The sequence below is a fragment of the Protomyctophum bolini genome, assembly GCF_963924005.1.
Source record: "Protomyctophum bolini genome assembly, chromosome: 13".
In the NCBI taxonomy this organism is placed as follows: Eukaryota; Metazoa; Chordata; class Actinopteri; order Myctophiformes; family Myctophidae; genus Protomyctophum; species Protomyctophum bolini.
Genome location: NC_137874.1, coordinates 17,340,722 through 17,361,990, shown reverse-complemented (window position 1 = coordinate 17,361,990; position 21,269 = coordinate 17,340,722). Strand labels below are relative to the sequence as shown.

Below are 21,269 nucleotides of genomic sequence, written 5' to 3'. Positions count from 1 at the left end.
ATTGGCTAGCTGGTTGTCCGGCCAACCACCCACATACAAACAGGATACAGATTGTAACAAGATACTATACTGATACTATACTGATTTCTCTGAAGTTCATTGGACGATTATGTTCTCTAGCGTTGCCATTGCGCGCGTGAGATTACGCACACAGCTGTCAAAATAATTGGTCAAATAATAATATTATAATAATAATGACATAAACATAATTATGACATCCTCCTGGCTTGTGTCGTCGTTGGTTGCCTGACAACCAACTACCCAATCTTGGCGCGGCTGTTCACCCTGGCAATGGGATGGAGACTCTACCTTTCCCCCTTGCAGCGGCGTCAGTGGATCCAATGAGATCACGCCGCGTTCCGGGCCCTATGTGAGAACAAGCCGGTCGATGATAAAGAGGAAAAATAAAAGCTACACAGAGGCGTTGTTGTGTGAATGAGAGAGAGAAAACGAGGAAACTGCTGAAGCTCACAGACATCCAGGGGGGCGAAACGCTTTTTAGTTGATTAGACAGAGTCTCTGTCAGCCACGCGCGTGTTGCCGCACCATCCGTGCTGGTAAAAGAGAGGTAAGTTGTGTCATGTGTCACTCATGTATTCTTGGTGGTGGCTGGGAGGCAGCAGGCTAGCTAACAGCCTGTCAAACTTGTTGTATAGGTATGATAATCAAGTTGGTAGGAGTAGTTTAATTTGCTTGAACAGGGCAACACATGGATTGAGATTACCTTATTGTCCAGCAATGACTACATTTAAACGTTCAGGTGTAACCATGTAAGGACTTCTCTGTGACGAGCCAATAATATGTGCAAGTTGTTTCCAGAAAGTAAGAGCTGTGCTCTTTGTTTTTGAATGGCCAGATTGTACCTGTGCATCCATTTGGTGTTCATGCGTCATTTCTGGAAGTATCCACGTTCAGACACATGCAGATAGAGCCTGTTGTTCTCCCCGAAAGACGCATAAATGATTGTTATGCATTGTGTGTCAAGTCAATGCCTTTGTCTCATTAAGATCAAAAGAGGTGCATTATCCTCCCGTTGAATATAATTGCAGTAAGTGTGCCTGGCTGCTACAAGTTGGTTGTAGGTGTTAAAATCTGACACACTTATGACACACTTGACAATGGTATTAATGCCACGTGTTTGGAAACTGTCCATACACTTCTTGTACTCAATGGGTGGGTGCACTATTAAGTGCAGTGCACCTGGCTGGCAGGTTGCCCAACCGAGGAACTAATTGATGATCCTCATCCCAGTATCCCACTTGAAGTTAAACTACTTTCGACTCCAAAGACAACCAATATGAAGGACACAGAATAGTGGTGAGAGATCATGATTTATTGTCATGATCTGTTAAAATGCCCCTTGTTTTAATGGTTGGGTAGGGAAATGTGAAATAGAGCCTTCTAGCTTCACTATGGACAGGACAGGTTAGTGTAGTGAGGCCAGTAAGGTTGCCATAAACTGGAAGTTTTGACTTGTAAGCCCATGAAGTGAACATTTGTGGTCTGTAGTGTAAACACAGATATGACAAAACATCACGATGTGTATTTGAATAATATATCAGAGAAATATTTTGAATATTTTGAAAAATGAATAAAAATGACATTAATTGAACGAACTAGCTAGGTTATTATATTAATTGACATATACTACTAAATGTGGCACATTTAACTGGCTGAGCCTCCAGCCACCCCTGTCCACCTTTTGTAACCCTACTGTAATTATACATTCACGCAGACCGTCCCTTCTGTCCCCGCTTCTAAATTAGTTTTTTCTGACCTATCCTATGCCAGATCTTTTGATCTGATCCTGATTTTGGAGAGTCCTAGACCACTTATTGCCAATGTTTTGACCAATGTTTTGTATTTAAATCTAATTGGAAAAAACAAGATTTTGATAGATCAGAAACCCTAACCTCACAGATTAACCTGCATCACAGATTAGTTTTAACCCGCCATGCATGTTGGGAGTCACGGCCCGGGTGATTCTTAACCTGCAGCACGGTGTTGTCTGACTAATGATTGTAGGACTGTTGGTATGTAAATCCAATGTACTGTATGCACCCCAAAAATCAATACATATCTGCTGCATAATTGCAATATAAATGTTGTCAAAGTATACTAAATAATAGCAAATATTTTGTCAAGACCTGAAAGTATATCAGTCGTGCTACAGTACATAAGTAACTTAAAATAGGATGCAGCAGATCCTGTGTGCTGGTTTGAAAATCAATGAAATGTAAGTAAATACTGAGTGAAGGCAACCATGCTGCAATAACAGTTGCAGTAAAAGTCTGCTCCATGAAACACATTTTTAACCGTTTCAGCAGTCAGGGCCACTGCCTGAAGAAGGTCAGTAGACCGAAAGCTTTCTAAATAAATACATTGATTGTGCGCAGATCTGAGTGTGCGGAGCTTCCCTTTATTTTTTCTCAACAGTTTCAGCAGTGAAATTATTACTGGCCAGTCATGTATGTTGTCTTAGCAGAAAGAGTGTTCCTCTAATCCTCTTCAGTTCATGGACAGTGACAGTGCAGGGGGTGGACTGGCCTGGGGTGGCACGGGGCACAACTCTGCCATACCTGCCGACATTAAATTGTAACAAAACAGGACATTTTCCACGACCATGCCCCCAACCCCCCCAAAATGGTGATTAAAGCAGCTATTTCATTGCATGTGTGAGCATACATGCACCCGTGTCTTCTGTGTGTGCGCACGCCCTAATAGGGCCACCCCAGTCAAAAGAAGTCTGGATCAATGATGCATTTTGTTTTTGAATAACAGGTTCATCATGAGGAGAAAGCTGCCATTGTGTGCTCTCTTCTGTCTGGTTCTGGCAATGTTGCCTTCTCATACAGGTAATGAAAATAATGTCACAATGCCACAATATGTCTTTAGACTGAAAGATCCTTATTATTTGCAAGTGCACACTGAAATTGAAGCAACTATAAGTAAGGTGGACAAAGTAAATATGAGAAACAAGTTAAAAGTTACTAATATGTGCAGCAGAAAAAGCAAACTGTAAAACATCTCTCAATTGATTAGGCATCACAATATATGAAACGGGGGTAGAGTGGCTGCATGGAAACTACAAGGTTGCCAGTTCGAACCCGGGCTCCACCAGAATTAGTGTCGGAAATGTCCTTGAGCAAGACACTGAACCCCAAATTGCTCCTGATGTGCTGGTTGGTGCCTTGCATGGTTTCCACCGCCATCAGTGTATGAATGCGAGAATCCACCCAATCTATGTAAAGCGCCTTGGATAAAGGCACTATATAAATGCACAATTTGCCATTTACCACATAATCCCACCATTCAAGCTGTCAATGTCAGATGCAGGCTTATAAAATAGATAGATAGTTAATTGTTTGATGTGTTTTTTAGATTTGATTCTAGAATGCTGTAATACTTGAAAACCTCTGTTGCCCATGTCTCAGAACGACATTATCTGCCTATAACACCGTTTTTATCCTCTTTGCAGCATCTGTAGCAGTCATGTCAGTTGACTTGGGCAGTGAGTGGATGAAAGTAGCAATAGTGAAACCAGGTGTGCCAATGGAAATTGCTCTCAACAAGTGAGTATATCTGTCCCAGTATTCTAATGTCATTGTATAGTACTTGACTGTGTTTAACCAGCTGTCCTCATTACCTTGTTACCTTGCACCTTGAATGTACAGTGCTCACTGCTTTCATGCGACTTAATCTCGTAACTTTAATGTTATGCTAATAGTGTTGCTATTGTGTATTCTTTGGAAGAACATGATAAATGTTTTCTTCTTTTTTTTGTGGGAAATGGGTATTAAAGTTAAGTGCAGTAATCTTCAATATTTATAATGTTTTTACTTTATATGAATTCTCACATTTCAAAAGCAAGCACAGTTGGTTGCTTGTGAAGTGTACAGTACTTTCCAAGCTGCCTATATTGTAAAGTGTCTTCTGTATAGGGAGTCGAGGAGGAAAACGCCAGTAGCTGTGTGTCTCAAGGAAACCGAGAGACTATTTGGAGATGGTGCATTAGGAGTGGTGAGATGCTTTCTTGGATTATTTGACACGTTGAAAGAAACTCCACTTGAACTTTCAGCAATGGAAGGATTAGTTGCACAATGAATATATGGCTCCACTACACTGTATTTTCTAATGCATTTTGTCAACTTGCCTCTATTTTTAGTCTGTGAAGAACCCCAAGATCGTCTATAGGCACCTTCAGAGCCTACTGGGCAAGAAACACGACAACCCCCAGGTGGCACTCTACCAGAAACGCTTCCCTGAGCACCAGCTGCTAGAGGACCCGGCCAGAGGCACAGTTTACTTTAAAAACTCAGAGTAAGTCTTTCATGCTGTGGTATTAGCATTAATGTGGACACTGTATGGACGTGTATAGAGACACATGGGGACTACAAATTTCACGCCCCCAAATGAGACAGCAGCCCCACTTCTGGTCTGTTAGAACGGTGTACTGCAGGCCAGCCCATAGAAGTCCATTGAAATTCCACTGTAGTTTTACAATAATACGAATTCAACTGAAGACTATATTGATTTGAATAAAAATATGTTTCCAAATGTATGAAGTGTCTTTGTCAACATATATTGTTGTTTTCTCAATAGAAAATGTATTTCACATTTAATTTACCACTTGAAAGAGTTACCCATAATGTTAACAGAACAGAGTAGAGACAGCAGACAGAGAACCTGTCGCTTTTAAGGGACGTCACTGCCTTTGCGAGGCTACGAGCGCTGACTTTGAAGAGTGGAACTTTCAATAATAAACCCCAATCCCGACTGACTTTGTTCATTCATGTCTATATTTTGAATTTTGGGCTTATTGATATGCTCTACCTAACGCGGAGCTCCGACGGTGTGTTTTACCGTTGTCAACTTGGTATATCCTGACATTTTCAACTACCTAGTGAATTCTCCAGATGAGTATTAATAATTAGTCTTGCAAGATGCTGTTTGGATAATTTTCAACAAATTCATAGCATATAAAACGAAACACAACAAATATATCTGGGTATTTATGTATATACTGTGCGACCACTTTGACTTGAGATTTACAATGCTAGCACTTTTCACAATCTGATGGAGTATATTCTGTGACATTGAAAAGGACAAATCAAACGTATGGGACACTTTATTGGAACACAAAAGAAATCGCTACAGCCTCAGTAATGGACCAGTGCAATTAGGGTATTTTATGATGCCTCTCATAGGGATTGCATTGACAGCTGCAATACACCGTTGAAACGGACCTAAAGTGGGGCCGCTGTCTCATTTGGGGGGCGTAAAAATGTGTAGTCCCTGTGTGTCTCTATGGAGGTCTAAACAGGGAATTGTCTAAAAAGTGTGAATATCTCAGATTTTACCCGGTTAGCATGTTTCATTATTTGAGATACTATGGTGTGGCTTTTATTTTGTCCATTAAAGGGTTAGTTCAGATTACCGGTAGTCTAAAAAACAAATGGTTCCAGACCAGACAAGGAGGCCCTGTTGGGCCTCGGTCACAGGTATGCAGCGCAGCATTCACACTACCACATCTGCCAAGTGGCCCTGATTGCGTGACCATAGTGTGTGAATCTAAAAACTTGACAAAGGGTGTGCTTACTTCAACTGTGACCTTGCTCTGATGAATGCATATCTGTCTAAAGCATTTACATAATTTCTACAGTGCTGCTTGTGTTTAAGATCAGCATTAGTGTGCAGTGGTTGGTACTTTCCTCTGTATGACTTGATGTTCTTATTTCTGTCAGAGAACTACAATTTACCCCTGAGGAACTCGTCGGGATGGTCTTGAATTATTCTCGTGCACTGGCTCAGGACTATGCAGGTCAGTCATTAATAGTAAAACATACATTTTACTGTCAAGCATTGTATGCAAATTGTATGCTGAGTTTGTTCTTTTTTCCCCTCCCCTATTTTACCTATATCACACTAACAGAGCAACCAATCCAAGATGCCGTGATCACCGTTCCAGCCTTTTTCAACCAGGCAGAGCGTAGGGCAGTCCTGCAGGCTGCTGAGATGGCGGGTCTGAAGGTCCTTCAGCTCATCAATGATAACACAGCCGTGGCCTTGAACTACGGAGTATTCCGAAGGAAAGACATCAACAGCACAGCTAAGGTGCTCAGTCACAGTATCTGTTAAACGCATTAATTTACATGCATTAGGTTCACTGTTGACAAAACCTGTACATTAGGTCCAGCGTACATGGGGATTACAATGATGGTTATTTACCAGTGGTGATTGAAAAGGGAGCTGATGATGCCTGCAAGTTCATCAAAATATGCTGTTATATAAATCAGTATCTTGAAAGCTATATTGATTTTAATTAATTATTATTATACACTTGAACCCTAGTGTCTATTCTGGGCATGTCATAATAGTCGAACATTCAGCGAAAATAGGTGAACATTTTACGAAAAATAGCAGATGTACAAGCTCACATAGCTTGTGGATCTGAAGGGGGAAATAAAGGAGGGAGCCAAGGATGGACCCCTGGGGTACCCCTGTAAATGAACTATATAGGGTATTAGGGATTGAGGTTTTTAAAACGTGTCCTAAATTAATAGTCTCTAGGACACAAACAATGGTCGTTTGAGTATTATGCTTTCTTAATGATGTGCTTGTAACCTTGAATGATCTGATGTGAATATTGCTCCCTCACAGAATATGCTGTTCTATGACATGGGCGCAGGATGCACCACGGCCACCATCGTCACCTACCAGACGGTCAAAACCAAGGAGTATGGCACTCAACCCCAGATGCAGATCAGAGGTGTAGGGTGAGTCCTTTGATAACAGAACAAATATCATTACATACATACATATGACGGTCCCAATAGCCTAGCTTCTCACTGTGTTTGGAAGGTATGCATGTGTAATATGAAAGATATGAATGCATGCTGATGCAAAGATAATGTTGTGAGGAAATGAGTAGTGTATGACCTTCTGTGTGTGTGTGTGTGTGTGTGTGTGTGTGTGTGTGTGTGTGTGTGTGTGTGTGTGTGTGTGTGTGTGTGTGTGTGTGTGTGTGTGTGTGTGTGTGTGTGTGTGTGTGTGAATCGATAGTTTCATCCCTCCTAAAGTGTGTGAATAAATCGATAGTTTCATCCGTCCTAAAGTGTGTTTACCCCCGCCCAGGTTTGACCGTGGATTGGGGGGCTTCGAGATGGACCTGCGTCTGCGGGACCACCTGGCCGGAGCCTTCAACAGCCAGGGGAAGAGTAAGAAGGACGTGAGAGAGAACCCCCGCGCCATGGCCAAGCTCCTCAAAGAGGCCCAGAGGCTGAAGACGGTGCTCAGTGCCAACCTTGACATGATGGCCCAGGTCAGTCCAGTGGTGGGAGAGGTGCTCCGCTTATTATTATAACCCATTAAGACCTGACCACAGGTCAGTCCAGTAGTGGGAGAGGTGCTCCGCTTATTATTATAACCCATTAAGACCTGACCACAGGTCAGTCCAGTGGTGGGAGAGGTGCTCCGCTTATTATTAGAACCCATTAAGATTCTGGAAATGTCTTCTAAATCCTAAACGGCTTTCTGGAAAAACATTAGTGGTGCTCAACCTTTTTGTCAAGGACGCCCAAAATCATATGTATTTGGCTGTGAAGTGTTCCAGGGACCCCCAGAAGCAAATATTTGAGTTAAAATGTAACCAAGATTTGCACAAATCTTCACGATTTTTCAAAAGTGAGCTTGCTATTTTTGAATAGCCAAAATATAAAATGATTTTTAGTTAAAAAAATTCTTTTACAAAGACGTAATGTATTACCCAGTCAATGGGTAAAAGCAACCACAGTGTAGAAATACTCTACATTCATAATAATAATATTTCACATCAAACGATTAATCTGGTCATGCCTCATTCATACAGATGGAATGTTTTTCTTTTATGTGAATTTATTTTAAATGCTCCCGGTTAAAAGTCCTGCACTGTATTGTCCCGAATGATATTCATCTTCAGTCTGTTCAAAACACCCACAACAAAACGACACATAGCACAGAAAAACACATCAATACATGAGGTCTGCACTGTACACAGAACCATCCTATCGGTGGGGCAGTTTGTTTAATGCCGTGATGGCTGAGGGAACAAAACTCCCACTAAAGCAGACCTTGTTCCACGCTAAGGTTCTGTATCTTTGTCCACATGGCATGAGGTTGAAAAAGTGATACACTGGATGATGATTATGTGTCTCATTTGATATCGAAAGTGCTAACCGTGTGATGGCCTTATTGTTAATATCAGAATGTGTGGGTGTAGGAAGTCTGTTGATCTTGGACGCAATACAGGTAATACTGAAAAGTTTGTTTCAGGCATGGACAGTATGGTATGTGACAGTGCAAAAGTATTGGCATCGAAATATAATGTACAATCACTTAAACCCTCTTATACAGAGCGTGTGATCTTCTAGATGGGCTATTTTTGTTTCTTATTAAAAATATGAATAATCCAAATCAGCAAAGAAACTAGTAACTAAACTGTCAAAAGAATGTGGTATCAAAAGATCAACATTTGCTTCTGAGATGTTGTAGAGTAGCAAAAAGTAGAAATACTTGCGTAAAGGAAAACTACCATGACATTGGACTCACGCACACAGTACTTGAGTAAATGTACTCACTGGACGTGCCAAATCTCGTCTTTCTCACTTCAATCTCATGTCTCAATCCTCTGATGTCTTGCCAGGCTTTCTCACATTACACATCAACACGTTTCTCATCTCTCACATTACTACACGTAGTGTTTGACCTCAATTCAAGCTAAAGGGGATGAACACGTGGAAGCAGACAAACACAATGTATGTTTTTGTTTTGTTGCTAACATTCCATACTAATAGTGGTTACACACGAGACGACAAACTCTAGCCAAGTAGAATTACAAGGGGGATTTCTTTTTAAACATAAACAATAGGAAAGGTGAGACAAGAATGAAACGTGAAACTTGTTTGATATTAAAAAAAATCTGTCTTTATTCCAGGTAGAAGGACTGATGGATGATATTGACTTTAAAGCCAAGGTGAGCAGGGCTCAATTTGAGGATCTGTGTGCAGACCTTTTTGAGAGGGTGGCCCGACCTGTGCAGGATGCACTTACCTCTGCAGAGATGACCATGGTTAGTGCCCTCATCACCCATTTCCAATTGTCCATTTCTCTAGCACTAAATGTCACACACAGCAGAATATAAACGTAAATATGAATTGGCCTTTAAAATGCATCCGGGTGCATTTTAAAATGTCTTGCGATGCATTAGCCAATGAAGGCTTTTAAATGTTTCCACAAGAGTGCCGAACTAGACTAGTTGAACAAATAAAAATGTGGCCTCAAGTTACTAGAGAACACTAGAGAATCTTCATTATGAAATGTTATTGAGGTTATTTTAATGGATTTAATTAATGTGAAAATGTGTTTTTAAAGTGTGTGGTGTGCACACACATTATTATGATCTGTCTGTCTTTGAGCTGTGAGTCTGAGGCCTGTCCATTTCCTCTGACAGGATGAGATTGAGCAGGTGATCTTAGTCGGTGGTTCCACTCGTGTACCCAAGATTCAGGAAGCGCTGCTCAAAGCTGTGGGGAAGTAAGTGTCAAAAAGAAACTCACACCATTGAACAAAACTGCGCACTGATCAATGAAGCACTTATGTAACTACCTACAGTCATTTGTATCCACTTTGACGACACTATTGCTCATTATTTTGTACATATTGAAATTAATTTTCAGTGTCCCTCTTGACAGTTAGTTGATGGTGTGTGTGTGTGTGTGTGTGTGTGTGTGTGTGTGTGTAGAGAAGAGCTTGGGAAGAACATTAACGCAGATGAAGCAGCAGCTATGGGTGCTGTGTACCAGGCTGCTGCCCTCAGCAAGGCCTTCAAGGTCAAACCTTTCCTGGTCCGAGATGCGGCTGTTTTCCCCATTCAGGTAATAATGTATTCATTTACTGGCTGATGCCACTGGATAGAACATGTAAAGCACTCTGTGCTTTTACCGTATATCTGAAAACATTATAGGTTAGAAATAAGCCACGTAGTAGCACACTTGCTGATATCCACAGTCTGTCGCTCAGACTCTAATTTGTAAACGGAGACTAGACATGGATGTAGCTAACATCCCATAGCCTGAAGGGACATAACGCTCTGATTGGTTAAGGCTTCTGTTTCAATCTGAAACAAAATGCCCCAAAAAACCATTGCACCCCCACTTTAAGAGTAAATGCATGTTCTTTTATTCAGCCACCCCTTATTCCACCCTGCATTCTTGTTGTGGCCAGGTTGAGTTCACTCGTGAAACAGACGAAGAGGACGGCACTAAAAGTCTGAAGCACAACAAGCGCATCCTGTTCCAGAGGATGGCACCATATCCCCAGCGGAAGGTCATCACCTTCAACCGCTACAGCGACGACTTCTCCTTCGACATCAACTACGGCGACCTCAACTTCCTTGAACCGTTGGACCTCAGGTCAGATTCACATGGAATCTGAGCTCTCGCCCCTAACACCCCCATGCTTTCTGAAACCCTATCTTGAAAACGTAACGTAACGCCATGTAATTGATGAAAGTAACTAATAAAATTACCGATTTGTAATGAAAACTAAAAAAAGGTTTAGAAATGACTCTCTAAATATGCTGTTTTAGTATCTGAATGTAGCTTCTTTGCCCACTGTTTGTCCTGTAGAGTGTTTGGCTCTCTGAACCTAACCACCGTCAAGCTATCAGGGGTGGGCAGCAGCTTTCTGAAGCACGCAGAAGCAGAGTCCAAGGGAATCAAGGCCCACTTCAACATGGATGAGAGTGGCGTGCTTCTGCTGGACAGGGTCAGTGCCACTGTTTGTTCACATTTTAACTTTAACCACACCGTAGTTTCTATTAAAATGGAATCCATCCGTCATTGGTAGGCAAGTATCTGAATTCTGAACTGTCCATAGCCCATCAATGAGACTTACAATGAGTAGAGGGTCCATAGCCCATCAATGAGACTTACAATGAGTAGAGGGAGTATTAGTGAGGACCAGATAAGTTATGGTTGAAAACCTAATTGTTCACCTGGGCCCCAGAGTTTTATTCTGGGTCCCATTCTTTTTGCCCTCTACACCAAATCTCTTTTTTGTCGAATGTTCACCTATTCTCACATGGCCAGAATGGGGATGCTAGGGTTCGTTAACATGCTGAATTGCAGAGAATACCATTGCATTAAAACAGTTTGAGTTCTTGTTTGAAATGACCAGACCTGCCTACCTATGATATAACTGGTAGGCAGGTTTCTGAACTGTCTACACACTGAGTCATAATTAAAGGACTTGAGGATGGGAAGCAAAAGTTGCCTTTTAAATCATGATTTTAATCTACAGGTTGAGTCCGTCTTTGAAACTATTGTTGAAGAGAAGGAAGAGGAATCGACATTAACAAGTACGTTTGGCATATTTACGCAATGTATTCATTTCCACAAATAACTAAGGCAAGAAAGTATTTACTATACTAACTGTCAGGTTGACTGTTTTAATTTTTTTACTTGAGCATGTTGGAGATGTTTTCATTGAACTAGTAGCGCTGATCAGGGCTGATCACACAAAGCTTGGCCAATCAAATCCGTGTGTTACCTTTGTAACACGTTTGTGACAGGATTTGGCCAATACAATCCGGATGATATGTTTGTGAGGCCCCTTGTATTATTATAACCACTTCATTCCATATTAACATCGCCACAACATTCATTTTGATTGGTCTTTTTTCCCCCCCTTTAGAACTGGGAAACACCATTTCCAGCTTGTTTGGAGGGGGATCCACAGAACCTGCTGCTAATGCGACTGAGCCAGTTCAGGTAACTGCTGCGTTATGCCTCTGTGGAATAATGTATTTTACATTACATTTTCATCCATTTCGTTCATTTTAATTGGGTTAATAACTCATTCTTATGCCTAATATTTTTTCCGGCTGTCATTGTTGTTGCAGTATGTGCCTATTGGTTTGTTTTGAGGGGCACTCCAACGCTTGGCTTTGTGCCTTGCCCTTGCCTTTGTGTGTTTGTGTGTACCACATAGTGATGATTTGATTGGCCAGCTTTGTGTGTTTGTGTGTACCACATAGTGATGATTTGATTGGCCAGCTTTGTGTTTGTGTGTACCACATAGTGATGATTTTATTGGCTGAGCACGGAATGTGATGTATGACGATAAGAGTGCCCCTCACTGTTCACACGAGTGATTTTTCTTTTCACCATATGCAAATAACACAGTAGTAGAGCCTTTTAAAAATATTAATTTATTTAGTCCTTCTGCCAATTGATTCCTCAGACTGTTCAGAGTTCAGAATGAAAATCCATCAAATGGATGTGCTTCCCTTAGATCCTCATTACATGCCAATTGATTCCTCCCCACACACATTTCTGTGGTGTTGTTTCCTACTGGCTCACCTGCCAGTGAGGAGCCCCCACCGCGAGACGAGTGCTGATTCGCCTTCGAGTTTGAGTAAATGGTACCGGCCCCTTTCAAATACAGTAGACGGTGACAGATGTGCGGCGTCTCAAGCAAACTTGAGCCACAAGAGACGCCACCGGTCGAGTTGCTGTGTTGAACCGTGCCCTCCCCCCTTTTTTCCATCTACACCACATCTCTTTGACAAAAATAGCTTATGTCCAATTTCATATTCATCTCTCGCTCTCTCTCTCTCTCTCTCTAAACGTCCCTCTTTGTGTATTTATGTCCAGGATGAGGAGGAGGTGCCACCGGAGTCTGGAAAAGAGACAAAGGAGGAGACCCAAAAGGAAGAATCTCCTCAGGAGGACAAGCTCGAGGACAAGCCTGAGGACAAGCCCGAGGCTGCAGAGAAACCTGCAGGTGAAGAGTCGTCGCAGGAGAAAACAAATACAGAAGACTCGGACAGCAAGGCTGAAACTAAGGTGCAGAACATTTCCATCCCACAAATGGAGATTAGGTTATCATATTCATATGCAGGACATATGACATATGACAATGTTCAGATGCACCTTATCAGATGAAAGCTATGCAAAATGATATAATTTAGCCAGCATGTTTTTAATATTTTCTTTCGAATGCACCAGCCCTGTAATTCTCCATGTAATGCATGACCATACCAGTGACTACAGTCACACACAAACATTATGTCAAGATGTGATTACACTGATTTTCAAGCAATTACTTTATAATATTAATTCTTGGGTAGCCACTTAAGATAACAAACTGGTTGTTTGTGGTTTAACTCAAATTGACATGCCATTGCCTTTTTTATGATTTTGACCTCTGATCATGAAGGAGGAGGAGGAGAAGGAGGAGAAGGAGGGAGAGACTTCTGGAACGACTGAGGCAGAAAAAACGACAGAGGAGAAGGAAGTAGAGAAAAAGGAAAAACCTCAAAAGAAGGCCAAGATCGCTGAGGACATCAATGCGGAACTCGTCATCAACGACCTTCTCAATCCGACTGCAGAGGAAATCATTTCATCCACGAAGAAGTAAAGAAAATGCTGTTTTCTTGACTTTCTGTAATAATGCAAGATGGAGGGTTAGTATAATAATCTTGGTGTCTTTTCAGGCTGAAGGACTTGACAGAAAGAGACTTGCAGAAACAGGAAAGGGAAAAGACTCTGAACACTCTTGAGGCTTTTATCTTTGAGACACAGGTAAGATACCTGAACAAATCATCAACTAATAACACATGGCCGCTGCATGCATCCACTCTTGTAGATGGAGTGACGTGATTTTTTCCCCACCCTAAATACTAAATAGGTGTTTTAAAAAAAAAGTGTACAGTATTTGTTAAAAATTATGTGGACACCAGTTCATTACATATGCCTGGTTTGCCTGGTGGGTGGTGATCCACCTGAACTGAAGCCACAGCTGTGGTTGTATGATAAAAGGGGAGGGGATGATATTATGATGTCACTATATCACTGGGTTTTTTTCATTGGCACGTTTGACTGTCAAGGTTTCAGCCTCCAGGAAGAAACCCTAAATACAAAGGGAAGACATCATTGCACATAACAACCGCACCAAGGGGTCTAATGAAGTACCGTCGCGGCGTCGCCTCATAAACACATGAAAAACTGGAAAAAATACAAAAATCACATCACTCCATCTTTATCAGTTGTGTCTCACTGGAACTTGGCAAGAAAAACGCTAAAAATGATATTTTCAAAAGACTATTTTAATGCAAGGAAAAATAATTAAATTGTAAAAGAATTGTAAAAGACAAAGTTCAGTTCTCTGATGACAATGTTGTGTTCTTATCGTTGTTATATTAGCTAGTCCTTACCCGTTTTAATTTATGAAGACCAAATTATGTACAGTGTGGGTAATGAGATTTAATAGATATTAGGTATTGATGTATGTATTTTGAGGTGTAGTCAGTCTGAGACTGGGGGAGGGAGTTGGGATGAAGTTGGGAAAAAAAATTATATTTGGCAAACCACTTGGGGGTCCGCGGACACCCAAGTGTCCGAAGCATACCGTGGGGGTGGTCTGTGTATTCCTCGTTCAGACTCACAGACGTCTCTCTGTCGCACACGCACGCACATACACACAACACACGCACAGTGCCCCGTCTTTGACTCGTTGCCATATAGAGTTATGTTATTTGTCCCGGCTGGCTCGTATGGTCGCACACGTACGCGCGACCTGTCTGTGGGCGTCACACACGCAAATGTGGCACCTCGCCCTCACCAAGGTCCCATCTTTTTTCCACTGAAGGACAAGGTGTACCAGGACGAGTATCAGCTTGTTGTGTCGGAGGAGGAGAAGGAGGAGATCTCGGGCAAGCTGAGCGAGGCCTCGGCCTGGATGGACGAGGACGGCTACTCGGCCAGCACCAAGGAGCTGAGAGAGAAACTGTCCGCGCTGAGGACCCTGTGCAAGCCCATGTTCTTCAGGGTGGATGAACGGCGCAAGTGGCCCGACCGCCTGGCCGCCCTGGACAGCATGCTGAACACCTCCAGCTTCTTCCTTAGGTGGGTGAGGAGGACTGAGGAGGAGGTGTGGGTGTAAAGTGATGCTACACTGTTTTTCTTTTTTATATATATATATATATATATATGTAATGTGTTTTTGTATTCATTCAACCTTTTTAGGAGTGCTAAAATGATTCCAGAAGACGATCAAATCTTCACAGAAGTTGAGCTGAAGACGTTGGAGAAAGTGATTAATGAGACCACGGTGTGTAGTAAATTAGTAAAAATCTCTATACTGCATAATTCTGCATAAGTCTCTCACCATAAATAACATATGGCGAGAAACAACATCCTGTGACAAAGTATAAATTAGGCTTTTTCCTAATATACAGTATGTGCAGTTTGTGCACATTGTGCATGTGTTCTACAATGTCTAGGCAGCATTAGTTATGGGATTATAGTGGATTAGTTCAGTCATGTGCTTTGGTGTTCACTGTTGGTGAAACTTAAATAATAACCCCTGACCTCTTCCCTCACCAACCCAGACGTGGAAAAACGAGACGGTGGCGCTGCAGGACAGTCGCTCTCCCACGGAGCGGCCCGTGCTGCTGTCCAAAGAAATCGAGTCCAAGCTGACACTACTCGACCGTGAGGTCAACTACCTGCTCAATAAAGCCAAGTTCGCCAAGCCCAAGGTCAAGGCCAAAGCCAAGAACAGCACCACCACCACCTCCGACAAGACCAGCAAGGCCAATGCCACAGCCGAGGAGAAAGTGATCCCTCCTGTGGAGGAGAGCACAGACAAAGACAGTGGTGGGTGGAGCAGTAATGAGCGATTTAATGTACCACCTTGTAATGTGGCCTTTTTTCTTCTTCCCTAAAATCTGTTGTATTAGAGCGAATATTTGATCCTATTATAACAATTTAGTGTCGAGAGAAAATTGTGGATATTTCTTTTTTGATGCTTACTTGTCTCTATGAAAGGGTGGTTATCAACTGTATACAGTTTACTTTTCACAACCGCTATAGGTATTGTGCAACATCATAATGGAAAGAGAGAGACCCCTTTTTATTGTTGGACTGATTTTGTATTATTTTGTATTAGATAAAACTGAGGAGGTCCAGCCAGGTGAAACCCCGCCCACCGAGGAGCCTGCTGCTGCTGCAGAGAATACGGAGTCGTCGGCTCCATCAGAGCCTACAGAGGAAGCAGAGAGTACAGGTAGGTCTGCAGTGCATAGAATCACAGTACAGGTAGGTCTGCAGTGCATAGAATCACAGTACAGGTAGGTCTGCAGTGCATAGAATCACAGTACAGGTAGGACGCTGAGAAGTGTGGAAGTAGAGCTCTTAACATTTCAAACGAGCTGACATTTCAGCCAATCCTACATCGGTCTAATCTAAAAACACCAGCTATGGTTTTGTGAAGGGTCATTTACAGTGTGTGACAAAATCCAGGAAATTCAGTCCAAAAACATGTAATTTTTTTCCCCCCCTATACTATCTAGGACAGGGCTACTCAACTTAACACATTAATTGCTATGACAGAATATTCCGTCATATAAAACCGTGAGCTGCTTCTGACTGAATTTTCTATCATTAAAGCCCTTTTAATGATATAAAACGATAATCCTTTTTTTTTTTTTTTTTTGGCCATGCCGTCTTCATTGATTCTAGACCTGTTTCGTGAATGCGCTTCTTTACTTCCTTTTTTACGGCCCAAATAAACTGTCTTTTCTCTCTAAATCCACGTCGCTCTCCATGGTTTTGATCATAACGGCAATGTTCTGTCCTCATTTCTGACCAAGCATCTCGTTTGGAATATTAACACTTCTAAAGAGACATCAGACGAGGTAGCGCAAAGTAGTAATGGAAGAATTCACCTCCCGGTTTTGGGGGGAAATGGAAGGGGGAGGCTTTTCAGAGTAAAATCTGCCCAGCTGCCTGGCACTCTTTATTCTGAAGAATCCCCCGGCAGTAAGACACGGTTAAGATGGCTCAGGGGCCACTCAGCAAGGGACTTTTGCTCAGCAAAAGTCCAAGGGACTGAAACTTTTACAAATCAATTTTGTAACAGACTACATGGCCACAGTAACAAGCCACATTTCCAATTATGTCCAAACCTCAATGAGCAAAAACATTGTGATTAATGATGAAGTTACAAAATGAGGCTTAATTCACAAATGTGAAGAGAACATATAATGAACAGAACATCACAGGTGGATAAATTAGTAAGTGGGGCAGGGTACAACACTTTTTTTGAGTTTTTCTTCTTTCTAATTATTTGTGCGGCCCAAAACATGGTTTGTCATGATTTGTCAGGAGCCGAGTTGGCTTTGTACGAGGCTTAAAGGTCTTTAAATAAATACTTTCTGAAATGAATGGGAAATTCTCTTCCAGTGCACTCGGGGGGGCGAGACCATGACACTCTATAGGAATCAGCACCGTGAAAACGGTAAACATGCTCTGGAACCTTGAAATAGAAACGGGTGATTCTCTTTCTTTTCTGAAAAAATGAACTACTTCCTATTCTTGCGTCCCTATTTTTGGCATGTCATTATAGGTCAATTTGTTCCTTTTTAAATACATTTTTAAATCCATGTTACCCACCGGTGATTTAGCTGGCAAAGCCTTCTTTCATTTATAATTTTATATGAACATTTATTGAGAAATTGCCATCCTATTTCTTAGAATACTAAACTGTCTACCTCTGTCCCATATTACATATTTCCCATTTTTGCCCTCCTTTTTAGGACCAACAGAGAAGGCCAAACCTGAAAGCCACATAGAAGATGAATTATAACAGCTGGAACTGAAAATAATTTCACTATATTTATTGACAGTGTATAAATGTTAACGTTTCCTTCTCCCTTTGTTTTGGTTTGTTTTAATTACCTTATTTGTTGAACTCTTGGAAATGTGTTGGATGAGATTAGAGGCCACTCAGCTTATCTATATATTTTTTACCCCCTTTCTTCCTACACTGTAAATTTCTGAGTGTTAATTTAGCTCTGTCTCCAAAAGGAACCAAATCGGCCCATAAGGGTCGCTTTGGTTCCATTTGTACATGCACAGTTAAAATAACACTGAGGATTTTACTGTGTATCTTGTGCTATTCATCTGTTTTCCAGTGTCATTGATGTTGTGACATCACGGAGCACTTAGACTGCGAGGATGCAGTTCACTGAATTAGACCCACCCAACACAGTATCGGTGCCATATTATCTTATGTTCTGCCCTGGTGTTCAAGACATGCTACACTCCCACATTTAACTTCAATTAACAAGAAAGGCACAGTCGAAATCTCTGCTAGAAGGCATGCCCTAATAATGTTGATGTATGCCGTGAAATTTGTACCTACAGTCATGAGAGTAGCGCATCGTCTGTACTATCTTCTTCCTGGGATGTCGATGACATCACTCAAAACGTTATTTATAAATCCATCATGTCCGTTGGGCAACTCTATGCGTTAGTGATTTCAAGGTGGCACTGTATTACGCTATATTAGTGTTTGTGCAAGCTTTGCTGTGTATCGGAACTCTAAACTCTGTAAGAGTGGAATTCAGGCTGACTTAAGACAGTTTAGACTGAGTTCAATGTGCGCAGGCGTTTAAGACTCGTGCTTTTTTGGAGGGTGGGCGGGGGGTTATGTTGTCACGTTTATTAATGTATATTTTGGTGTTATCTAATGTCGACATTTACCGGTAAACTTGCATTCTGCGATTGGCTAGGAAGAAGAAAAGACACTTGTCATTGAACGATTTGAAAAATATTTCAATGATAAATGGTGCATTTATGTAGTGCCTTTTTTTTTTACCAAGCGCATTACATTCACCCATTCATACACACACATTCACATACCGACGGCGGAGGAAAATGCTAGGGATCGAACTGGGAACTAGAAATATTATGCTTATTGGCCTGTGTGCAAGATTAGCAGACGTGCATACACACACACACACAGGGCATGATCTCCTGGCAGAGATAATGACTGCTATGCAAACACTTGCTCAAACTTTGTGCACTTCAGAGATAAGATATTCATGTTTGCTTCAATATTTACAAACATAACCAGCATAACTTTATTTGTATAGCACAGACAGGAAATTACGACAAATCTATGAAAACCTCAAATGTATGTACAATTTGTTGTTTTTATAGTAAATAGATGTTTAAATCACCTTCAGCCGGTTCAAATGTTCAACAGTTGTGAGAAACGGCTTTTCATTCTGTACAGGTTGTCAGACTGCAATTCCAGTAAACTTGAAATATAAATACCTGGGGATCCTTAACTCGAAAACCACTGGACTAACCCTATAGTTCCTGTCATGGTCACACAGTGTTTAAAGGACAGATGTACACTATCAAGTGGTCTAAGAAGTTACAGTAAATTATTTTCCTGAAGAGTTGTTAAAGATGGAGTGCCGTGAGTTTTTGGAGTTAACATTACTCTATAGACCCCCAGGTGTGGTTAGAATATTGAAATAATGTCTTCTCTGTGTATTTTTGGTTTCTTCTGAAAGCTGAAAGCCTTTGAGTCAAAAGGCCCAATTGAAATGACAGATATAGTGACATCACAATATAATCCCCTCCCCTAACCCCTCCCTCTTTATCATACAACAACAGCTGTGGGTGCGGCTTCAGTTCAGGTGGATCACCACCCACCAGGTAAACCAGGCATACTGTACTATTAATGAACTGGTGGGTGTGGCCACGTAAAACATTTTAACACTTTCTGTACACTTTTTTTGAAAAAACAATCTTCCTAGTATAATCATAGTACCTGATGATCATGTTTTATTGGGGGGATCTCAGCATTCCATCTTTAAATATTGCCATATTATGCAAAAGCCAGGGCACTCATAGTCAAACCCCAAACTTGGCCAAAGAAGATGATTCAACTTCATAGGCCTATAGCATTTTCATTTTTCAGTGCGTTTCATGTGTAGCTCTCAACTTGTTTCATTACTCCCTGATTGGCATTCGGATTACCTTTTGAGAGCTTGACTGTTGCACTAATGGTGGACAGACCCCATGTTTTAGTTTCATAAGCTGCTAAATGGCTTGGTCCGTTCTCTGTTCCTTACCTCAACATGCAGACATTGTCCCTTGGCACAGATCCATGTCACATGTTGAAAGTTCTTAACCTCGGTCACTCGGTAGGAGGGAAGTGAACAACTGAACTTGGATTGGTAACCAGGGTCAACTGTGTTCGTGTTTGTGTTGCGTATGTGTGTGTGTGTGTGTGTGTGTGTGTGTGTGAGTGTGTGTGTGCGTGCATCGCCTGAGATAATTTGAAGAGGGGAACTGAAGCAAAGAATAGGGAGATGACAATATTGTTTTGTTTCTAAACTGTTAATAAAAATCTTTTTTTTTATTTGGTTGTCCTGCAATTTAAAACATTTGTACTGTATTTTATATGCATTTTTCTGTGTAGAGTTAGTTTTCCTGTAGCGCTGCCCTGCAACTTTCTCATGGATTTAATTTTTTGAACTGACCCCTGAGAATAAAAAGTTTCAGGAAGCCCTATTCACAAAGTGTTTGAGACATTAATATCGGCATAAACTCAAAATAGTTGTTTTCAAGAACTTTTATTGTCTCCACCAGGCCGAAGGCCTGGGGGGAGAGTATGTTTTGCACGTCCGTGTGTCCGTCCGTCCGTTATCGGCTAATCTCCGGCACGTCGGCCCTATCCATGCCAAAGTTTTCACACAAACTCCCTGGATGCCAACGACGAACCTCTGCCCCAAATATTTCTCAACGGTCTGTTATAGCGCCACCATGAGGCCGATTTAGGCAAAACACACGTCCGTATTCAGCTAATCTCCGGCACCGGAGATTAGCTGAATACTTTTTTCATATTAAGAATTATGAGCCATAATGTGGCTATTACCTGATTTGTGTTATTTTTAAAGAAAAAACACTGCTCCCAATATTCCAAACTGACCAGATGATGAAACATCATCTGAGTGTCCAATAGGAGTGTGGTTAGTCTATGTACTATATTTTCCTATCAGGAGAAGGACAATTTGCCCCTTTTCATAAAGTCAAGCAAGATCAGGCAGATACAAAATTCAGTTAGGTCAGCTAGAATAGAATTTCCCATCTGCTTGTATTAACCAACGTTAAACTCACCAACATTGCAGCTGTAGGCCTGAATTATCCTCTTTCAATCTGCAAAGTGTATGTTTTGTAAAAATCCACCGTAGACCTGTTATGAGCTACCGCCTACCTTCTGTCATGAAATTCTGTGCAGGTGTTTAATTTTGGTGTTGGCGTTTGGAAGCGCTCGTCGAAGTCACTGAACATCCCTGCGTACCACTTATCGAATTTGCACATACTGCAGGAAGCAGCAGCACGACCCTTTAATAAAAACGAGTGCTT

The 21,269-nt window shown here is 41.5% G+C and overlaps 1 protein-coding gene across 2 annotated transcripts; it reads left to right on the top strand.

Annotated features, from left to right (window-relative positions):
* The first annotated feature begins 356 nt into the window (after window positions 1-356).
* Window positions 357-20,262, top strand: hyou1 (hypoxia up-regulated 1). Of its 2 annotated transcripts, none has more exons than XM_080780422.1 (24): window positions 357-568; window positions 2,782-2,855; window positions 3,479-3,572; window positions 3,942-4,020; window positions 4,166-4,320; window positions 5,745-5,821; window positions 5,933-6,114; window positions 6,661-6,776; window positions 7,135-7,321; window positions 8,972-9,106; window positions 9,488-9,570; window positions 9,779-9,911; window positions 10,261-10,448; window positions 10,665-10,803; window positions 11,338-11,395; window positions 11,731-11,807; window positions 12,693-12,884; window positions 13,270-13,454; window positions 13,535-13,622; window positions 14,689-14,945; window positions 15,066-15,150; window positions 15,431-15,698; window positions 15,991-16,107; window positions 17,639-20,262. In XM_080780422.1, exons 2-24 carry the CDS (start codon window positions 2,789-2,791, stop codon window positions 17,686-17,688), a joined length of 3,012 nt encoding a protein of 1,003 aa, XP_080636548.1. In that variant the 5' UTR covers window positions 357-568; window positions 2,782-2,788; the 3' UTR covers window positions 17,689-20,262. The 2 variants fall into 2 exon arrangements, with proteins under 2 accessions (XP_080636548.1, XP_080636547.1); XM_080780421.1 differs by having other exon boundaries at window positions 13,258-13,454.
* Window positions 20,263-21,269: the final 1,007 nt, after the last annotated feature.